This window comes from Lactuca virosa, chromosome 2 (assembly GCF_052849685.1).
Source record: "Lactuca virosa cultivar CGN04683 chromosome 2, Lactuca_virosa_CGN04683_v6, whole genome shotgun sequence".
Taxonomy (NCBI): Eukaryota; Viridiplantae; Streptophyta; class Magnoliopsida; order Asterales; family Asteraceae; genus Lactuca; species Lactuca virosa.
Genome location: NC_136427.1, coordinates 207,991,511 through 208,001,670, shown reverse-complemented (window position 1 = coordinate 208,001,670; position 10,160 = coordinate 207,991,511). Strand labels below are relative to the sequence as shown.

At 30.3% G+C, this 10,160-nt stretch overlaps 1 protein-coding gene across 1 annotated transcript; it reads right to left on the bottom strand.

The window, feature by feature from the left end:
- Nucleotides 1-3,920: 3,920 nt before the first annotated feature.
- LOC145156755 (uncharacterized) lies at nucleotides 3,921-4,947 on the bottom strand. Its single transcript, XM_079076009.1, has one exon. The coding sequence runs from the start codon at nucleotides 4,903-4,905 to the stop codon at nucleotides 4,015-4,017; it is 891 nt and encodes a 296-aa protein (XP_078932135.1). The 5' UTR covers nucleotides 4,906-4,947; the 3' UTR covers nucleotides 3,921-4,014.
- Between the last annotated feature and the right edge of the window lie 5,213 nt (nucleotides 4,948-10,160).

Below are 10,160 nucleotides of genomic sequence, written 5' to 3'. Positions count from 1 at the left end.
TAGAACCAATACAAACAATCTTCAACCGACTCGTCGAGTCCCTTCAGTCCATTTCTCATCCAGACGTTTTTAAGCTACCCTAAAGCTTCATATTGCAGATCTAACCTCCAAGGGCATGGTTCCCACGTAAAGTTGCTAACTTTACGTACATGCATGGTCCTAAATACCAAAACCAAGCTAAGGGAAAGGTTTAACCCAAGAAGAATATCCTTAGCTTGCTAAATTTGATAACTTTATGGTTATAGGGACTTAGAGGAGTCCAAATCTGAAGTTACAACTTCAGATCATGCCTAATACCCGAATTGACTCACAAATATGCTAAAAATGGCCCTAAACCTTTGCATGAAGAGATATAGCTAAAGATAAGTCAAGGTAACGACTTGCCTTCAGACCGATGCCAAAACGAGTCGGGGTCCTCCGACTCGCCGAGTAGACCTCATAATTTACGCGGCTTGATCCACTTCTACACGACGAGTTGGGGGCAACCAACTCGTCGAGTAGGTCCAAGAATATGACTTTAAGCTTTTAAATTTTATACTTGGGAGTCGGGGTGTTACATTTCTAGTTTATTTTTATTTACTAATTATAATTTAAATGTAATATTTAATACTTATAATCAGTGTTGTAGAAATCGGCCTTGGCGGCCGATTAATAGGCGATTAATCGTTTAGCGGCCTCGAACCAATTACGATTAGGGTGCTTGGCGGAAATTGGCCAAATCGGTCAAACTCGGGCTTGGCGGTCCTTGGCGGCCTTGGAGGTCCTCGGCGGTCATATGCGGGAAATATTTAAAAAATTAAAAAAAAATTAAATATTACACCAAAGTTTTAAAGTTTTAAAATTTTAAAATTTTAAGCTTTCAAATTTTAAAATATTATACTAAAATTTTCAAACTTTCAAAATTTTAAAATTTCAAATTTCCAAATACTTAATTTTTTTAGGAAATATTAATTTTTTAAATAATTTTATTAATCATTTAGGGTCCCCGATTTATCGCCGATTAATCCCGGCCGAGTCTGATTAATCGCTTATCACCAGTCGACCGCCGAGCTACCGTTGAACGATTTTTAAAACCTTGCTTATAATATTTTGTTACATATTAAATTATATTAATTAATTATAAATATAAAGTTTGTTTTTTGTTTATCAAATTCATAAAAAAAAATTTAAATACATAGTGAAATTTTAAAACACAATAACGTATGTTACAAAAGCTTATAATTAAGTATTATAAATACAATCTTATTTATTTAATATTAGTGTAATGAAAAAAATATAGATTATATATTTGTTAAAACCAAATTAATAGAAGGGATGTGTTTGAGGTTTGACAATTTATATGGAAGAATTGAATATATATATATATATATATATATATATATATATATATATATATATATATATATATATATATATATATATGTGGGGGGGGGGGGGTAAAAATGGTTTAAAAAAAAATAGGGTTGAAGATGAAACACTATTTATTCTATTTTTTACTTTATATATTAAGGAAAAAATAAATGAAAGTAAGTTGGAGATGGTGTTAAGTATAAAATTTTTTAAAATCTAAACTTCTGACTAATTTTGATTAGGAGTGACTTTATTGCCTCTTGCTCTTTTTTAAACTTTATATCTCAGCTATTTTTTTCGGGAAATTTATAGAAAAATCCCAAACTTTTGGAAAAAGTTTCAACAAAGTTCTAATTTTTTTTAACAGAAAAGTCCCATTATTTTGAGAAAATCATATAATCTGTTATTTGCTGGTCAAATATAAAAAAAGATTTTTTCATTAATTTGGGCAAAATATTAAATAATCGGGACTTTTTTATTCAAAAAAAACTTTTAGAACTTTATTGAAACTTTTCTAAAAAATTTGGTGTTTTTCTATAGACTTCTTTTTTTTTCTTTGTTAACCATATACCCACTTTTATTAATATCATAATACTCTCTCTCTCTCTCTCTCTCTCTCTCTCTCTCTCTCTCTCTCTCTCTCTCTCTCTCTCTCTCTCTCTCTCTCTCTCTCTCTCTCTCTCTCTCTCTCTCTCTCTCTCTCTCCCCTATTATTTTGTATGATATAACCTTTACAAGTATTTATTACATAAATATATTAATTATATAAATATATTAATTATGTTTATTTTTTTAATTGAAACATATAAAATAAAATTTTAATCAAATTTAAATATTTATAAAAGTTTGGGATTAATGCAGAAAAATCCTATTATTTTGGGAAAATTGTTAATAAAATCCTAAATTTTTTTTGAACAGAAAAATCCCGATTATTTAACATTTTGCCCAAATTAACGAAAAAGTCATTTTTTTATATTTGAACAACAAATGACAAATTATGTGATTTTCTCAAAATAATGAGACTTTTCTGTTCAAAAAAAACTTTTTAGGACTTTATCGAATTTTTCCCAAAATAATGAGAATTTTCCGCATAAAACCTTAAAAGTTTTAAAGGTCATACCATATCACATTTAAAGGACATGATTACGATTTTATTGATGTCCTTGTATATTTATTATATAATAATTTTAAGATAAATACAATTAGATTATTAACGATAATATAATTTATTTTATTATACTATAATAAGTTTACCTTACCGATGAATATTATAAAATAATGCATGATCCAATGGATTTCATAAAATAGATTATGTTTTTTTTTAATTTCCTATTAGTTTTTACTCTATAATATTTCTTAATTACTATTATAATAACTAGCAGACCAAAGTTGTCAATTCCTTAATGTTTTGTGGCCAAACTTTAAATATTAAAAGGTTTCTAAAAAATATAAAAAGTTTAATTATAAGTACGAAAAATGTTAAAATGGCTAAAGAATGAAAGACAAAGTTGACAAAAAAAAACATGCAAATTTACTATTCTTAACTTTTAACATTTTTAATATATATATATATATATATATATATATATATATATATATTAATGACATTTGATTAAAAAGTGTTTTTTATTAAATATTGGAAAGATTGATGAAAAAGTAAACCTAAAATAGAATATAGGATAATAGAAATGTGTTTTTTTTATAATATGATGTGTTTATTTATTTTTTAAATTTAAACTGATAATTTAAATACCTAAACAACTAAAATAATTGGATTTAATTTAGAAATTATTAGGAAAGTTGTATTAACGAATTGGATATAGATTTATTATTATTTTTATTACATTTAAGTATTATATGGAATTTAATATTTCCACCGTCCCAAAATTATAGTCCACATTTCATTTTTGGTTTGTTCCAAAATAATAGTCCACTTCTAAAAATAAATAACATTTTTACCAAAATACCCTCTAATTATTACTTAACCAACTAAGCATTTAATGGAACATTAAATGCTAAGTAAGGACAAAACTGTCATTTTATTATATAAAGTTAGTGGTAATTAATGTTTTCTTAATCTGTGTGTTTTTTTGTCTGCGGACAATAATTTTGGGAGTAAAATGGAACACATTGATATAATTTAATTTAAATTTACCACAAAATGACATTTGACATAATGTATAAGAAGATGACAAATGAAAAAATTATTTTTGTTTATTAGAGAGGATACCGATTTATCTCCCGTAGCAATCAGTCGCACTTTACCGTTCATGGGCCCATTTTACGAGGCATTTTCTAACCAGTTATGGGGTGGCCGGGGGGCGACCCAAAATCTTTAACCTGTCCTCATGACATTCATCGTTCCGTCATAAAATCGGGTTATATTGCCTTAACAACAAGATCTGTCACCCATCACCTATGTGTTCTTCGAAGATGCCATGCTTCTTGGGCCACACTTATTAATTAAAATTTAAAAAGCCGGTGCCTATATATGGCCCTCATAACATGGGTATCAACTTATATATGATATAATTTGTGTGCATGAAATGAGTTGTTTAATTTATGCGAGTATAATATCGAATTTGTATTTTAACTATTCGTTTTGGCAATGTACATTAAAATGAAAACTCAAATTACATGATAAACATGTCATCAGGCTAAAATTTACTGTGACATGATGTTGAGGAGAGATGTTCTGGTTCCAATTAATCGTCTAAAAATGCTTTCTAATCTGCTCTCAATGCATTCGAGCTGAGATTCTAGTCTTTCCAATCTACACTTCGCAGTCTGTATCTTCTCCGATGATCCATCTTTACATGGAGCTGCCTGCAACCCAGCATCTATGGCATCCAATTCATTCAAAATCCCAAGTTCTTGTTGATCATCGCATGCCACCATCCCTTTGTGTATCAACTTCGATACCACAAATGACAATCTGTTTGGCTTTGAAACCGGCATCGCCAAGAACAACAATAAAGATTCCAAAACAGCAACTGTCATCTCACTAACTCCCACTACTGCCTTCATTACCGCTGCAAGCTGGTGGTGATCGGAATCCACCACCATAGATCCACCACCGATCGTATTATCCACTTCCTTCAAACTTCCAACCAACCGTTTAACATCTTTCTTCATCTTCCTTCTAAACGAACTGTAATCAACGTTGTTTTCGGTGTTTCTCCTCCGACGAAGAGCACAATGGAGATCCGTAATGTGTTCTTTGATCTGTGCCACCATATCCCTTGTGTTGCCACAAACATCCAAGAATATAACCGATTCGTCTACAAGATCTTCGACCCATTTCTTGTTTTGTTGTCGAGAGATTGAAACTCGAGTGGTGGACGAATTTAGGAGGTCGACCATGGATTTATAGAGCTCTGTCAGGTGCGACAAACCATTGCAGACTGTCTTTGCAGATGGTGGTGTCGCTGTTGTTGCATCCAGCTTGGCCGCGTTGAGCTGTTGTTCGATTCGAATAGTGGTCGGATGCGATCTGCAAGGCAAGCTAATGGATTTCACTTGGCATCTGGTGCTATATTTTGAAGAAACAGCCATTGTTTTTACAGGTTTGAAGGAAAACGAAGGTGTTTGATGTCTATGTTGGTTTACAGAATTCAGAAACGATCTCTATATATATAAACTAGATCCCTACGTAAGTTTATGGGTGAGTGGGACCAGAAGCAAATCTATTGGTACAAGTGTGTAATGCATGTGATGCCAGCATGGGTTTTCCTTTTTTGGGTCGGGTGTTAGGCCATAGGGTAGTTGGTGTATGCCATTTTTTATTGTACATGTATAATTATGAGCAAACAATCTATGATCAAATGTGTGAGGTGTACACTCTCAAAAAGCGCCATGTAAAGGTATTAGATTTTACATATACGTGGCACGTAAAGATTGTATCTTTTCCTAACCTTCTACATACATCATGCGTCGTGCTCACGTGCTGTATTGAAGACGTAGTTGGTCCACGTATGACCCTTTCACCCACGTGTTGCCCCCACAACTATTGATGTTTTTTGTTGTGGCGCGGTGCCAATAAAGTTAGGAGTGGTCCAAATATAGCCACCTCTATTCCCTGTCCTTTCATTTTTTTTGGGAGTATAATTACTAGTTTACTACAATGAATGTACACATGTATGGTCGTAGTTGAGTTTTTCTTATTCGTAGTCCTCTTTAAAATTATTAAATATGATGAGTCAATTTATAGTTATTTAAAGATGTGTTATGTGTATTGAATAATGATGTCCATATTTTGATTATATAAAAACCCAATTGTATATTTATATTTTATTGGCTATTGACCCTTTTATCTAACTGTAAACTGGTATGCTACTCCTGGTTACTAGTTCCTTGCTAGATGTACATGAGGGGTGAAGGGGAGGGGGTTTATTTTTAATCTAACTATTTGTCCGTTTATATATATATATATATATATATATATATATATATATATATATATATATATATATATATATGAGGTATGTTCAAGTATTCTAACTAAGTATTGTGTGGATGTAAGAATATTGTGGACCAATCATTTCAAATTTAGTTAATTTTAAATTTATTTAATAGATAAGGGTAAAATAGTAATCCTTTATATTTATTAAATAATATCCTTAATTATCATCCCATTTTTTATGAAAAACAATTAAATTTAAATGAAAAAATCAACCTATAATCGTTATATATATGAACTGGAAGCCCTAAACAAAACTCAATCGGAGGCATCGTTCATGCCTCCTGCCGATTCCTCCATTGCTGATCTTCCATCGGCATTTCCTTCGCGCAATTGAATCGGAGAAAGCAGGTCGATTGATTTTCCAGTGAAAATCTACACAAATCACTTCGCTTCCCCACGAGGTTGAAGGTGGAAAAGACGTTCAATTGATTGGTGGGTTCGGTGGTAGTGAAGGAAGATTGTCTTTTGAAGGTGGGTTTTCGTCTACGAGCTCTTCCGGTGATGGAAATCAGGTAGTCGAAGGTGAAAATATCGATAAATTGATCGATAGAACCAGTAATGTCACCATTGTTCTTGCCGCTGGCACTTTCGGTATTGCCAAATTGCTCACCATCGATTACGATTAGTGGCATGTGAGTTCTTCTATCTACTATTAATTTGTCGAATTAGGTTTTATTCAAACATAATTTTGAGTTTGTAAGTTTTGTTCTTTCTAGTTCAATTAAGGACTTAAGGTTAATCTTGGTGTGACACACACAGGGGATGGACCATATTTGAAATATTGAGATATGCACCACAACACAACTGGAGTGCATACGAAGAAGCTCTGAAAGAAAACCCGCTTTTGGCAAAGATGATGATAAGTGGAGTTGTATATACATGGATCCCTTTCTCACTACTACTACTATTTCTGTGAGGTAAACAATGCACCAATTTTATTGTTATTTAAGTATTTTTCTTGTGAATTTAGCTTAACTAGTAATTATAATATAAACTATAATGTTATGTTGTTGTTATATTCATTTCAGGTAATTCCAATTTGTTTTACTTGCTAAACGCAAGTTGAAAGCTAGGGATTTGATTTTTTTATTTCTTTTTCACATAATGATCAGGTTGAGTGAAATTTATGAGGTAATTCCAACAGAATGCATACGGTAATTGAATCTTGAATTTCAATTCTACTGGAATGGAATCACGAATTCTAATTCTGTTGGAATGGAATATTGATATTTTCTCACTGATTAATGCATGTTCTACAATTATTGGTTATTTGTTTTGGTGCAATTCACAAGTCCGCATATTTTTCCAAAGGAATTTAGTTTTTTATTTTTCATTTGCTAATGCATTATTGGATTCTAAACTACAATTTGGTTTTGTTTTCACAAAAGTTGATGCTTGAAGAACGGACCACAAAATTGAAAGTGATTCTTAGTAACATTATTATTTTAGAATGTATTAGTATCTTTGTTAGGTTTTGATGTTTTCTTTCCTGATTTGAAAGTTTTTTTAGTTTTATTCTTTAACAATAAATGTAATTCTTAGCAATTGTTACCCGTATTCTATAAGAATTAATGTAATTTTTGTTTTTATTCTTCAATTGATGGTTCAAGAAATTGTTATTCTACAAGAACTTTTTAAAGGCATGATCAAGAATTTTTTTACTCGTATTCTGTCAGAATTTCCGAATTAAAAAAATTATAATTCGTAAAATCAGATTTTTAAAAGTAATAGAATCTATGATCCCTTAAAATATGCAATTTTCATTTATTAAATCTATATTAATTGACTAAAATACCCTTGTAATTAAATTAGATGATATTTTTCAATTATGTTTAATTCAATAATATGTATTAATCACTTTCTTAAAATAAGTAAAATGATTGGCCCAAAATCATTCCTACATCCACACAATAGTTAGTTAAAATAGAATAACCTAAGCCTATATATATATATATATATATATATATATATATATATATATATATATATATATATATATATATATATATATATATATATATATATATATATATAATTCGCTGAAATTTTTTTGAAAAAAAAACAAAAAACAAATCGATTTTTAAAATTTTTTTTTAGCGAATTTGTTAATAAGGTTGCTATTTTTGTACCTATAAAGTCAAAAAAAAGATTTGTGATCTCTAAGTATTTTTTATGTATTTTTATGATTTTTTAGGGTTTTTTTTTGTTTTCCAAATAACTCTATATGAGAACCCTTAAAGATTAAGAACCATCTAAAAACTTTTTCATTAAGGGTATTTGTGTCAATTCAATTATATACATTACTAAATACTACAAACTAAAGATCAATTTCATTTTTATAACCAATTATTCAAACTCAAACACTTTCATCTCTTTTTATCTCTCTCTCTCTCTCTCTATCGTACTCTCTCACTCTCTCTCTCTTGCCTCCTACCACCTTTGGTCACCACTGCCACCGCCGGTACCACCGCCACCAACAGAATATCGTCGCCGGCAGACAATAACTTTCAAATCCAGTACCACCGTTTTCAGATTTAGAAACGACGCCTTCGGATCTGGAACAACCACTTTCATATCTAGAAGCACCGTCTTCAGATCTGCAACCAACACTTCCAGATCTATGATTCTCCAATGTTACTCTAATCTGATCAGATATGTTGTTTTTTGGTGCGATTTCTTCAGATCTAAAACCACCGCCTTCAGATCTGGAACCACCACATTTAGATCTAGAACCATCGCCTTCAGATCTACAACAAACATTTCCAGATCTACTATTTTCCAACGTCATTCTAATCTGATCAGATATGTTGTTTTTTGTGCGATTTCTTTAGATCTGATATCGTCACCATCACCGTCGACGATGGCTACACCACCGTGGCATATCCGCGTTATTGCCTTCTACTGCTAGAGTAAACAAACCGTATCAAATCTATTCCACCACCACAACCGTCGTTTTCTCCTCCAAACACCGCCTTCACGTTGCTTCAGATCTGCTCTGATGATGATCTATACGATGACAAGCTCAGATTTGGAATATCCAAAGACTCTAAGGAACATGAGAATCTAAGATTTGTAAATCACCTCACATCTGAAAACAATAAGCACATAAGGTGTTTGATGAAGTGCCTCAACAAGATCTGTAAGTTTTTAAGTTATGAATAAGTGTTTAAAATTTTTTATTAAGCTGTGAGTTTGTGTCTGAAATGTGTATTACAATATGAATTTTGATTTTTTTGATGCATTATGATGTGAATTTTAGTGTTTGAAATATTTAATTAAGCTTTGAATTAGCGTCTAAAATGTTTTATTAAACTGTGAATTTTGATTTTTTTTATCCACATCTGAAATTTATACATGTAAATGAGGTGTGAATGTAGTGTATTAAACTGTGAATTTTGTGTACTAAGCTGTGAATTTTATTCACATCTTAATATAACAAATTCACATTTTAATACATAGAAATGCCTCTAGATATGAACATATAAATATAAGTTTTAAGTTGAGATATAGCTGCGAATATATAATTTTTGTGTATTAAACTGTAAATTATTGTATTAAGCTGTCAATTTTGTGTATTAAACTGTGAATTAACTGTATTAAGTTGTGAATTCTATGTATTAAACAATGAATTTATTAAATTAAACAATGAATTTTGTATATTAAATTGTGAATTCAGTGTTTTAAGTTGTGAATTGACTGTATTAAGTTGTAAATTGACTGTCCACATCTATAGGTATAAATGTAGTTTTAAGTAAAGAATATAACATTTCTGTGCATTAAACTGGGAATTTATTATATAAATTGGTGAATTTTTTGTATTAAACTGTGAACTGACTATATTAAACTATGAATTGTATTAAGCTGCAATTTTTTTTTGTTAATTTTGCATTAAAATATGAATTATTTATGTATGAATGTTTGTATTAGTTTTCTTGTAAATATATTCATTTTTTGTGTTGTATAAATATGTAAGAATGTAGTAGTTTTTAATGGTTTTGCATTAAACTCTAAATAAGTGAATTAATATGTTTATTAGACCGAGAATGTAGTAATTAAGCTATCAATACATGACTTTATATACATGTAAATCTGATTTGGAAAGAATGATGGTTGCAACGGTGGCACAAGTGGTTGGTAGCAACGTGTTGTAGTAGGTGGTGATGGTGGAGTTTGAGTTTGACTTTTTTGAATTTTTGAATTATTGTAAAATAAATATTGTTAAGTCGTGAATTTTGTTTATTACACTGTAATGGATTGTATTAAATTATGTAATATATATATGGTGTTAAAATATGAACTTAAATAATAAACAATAAAAAATTACGAATTTGCCATTTTCTTACCAAAA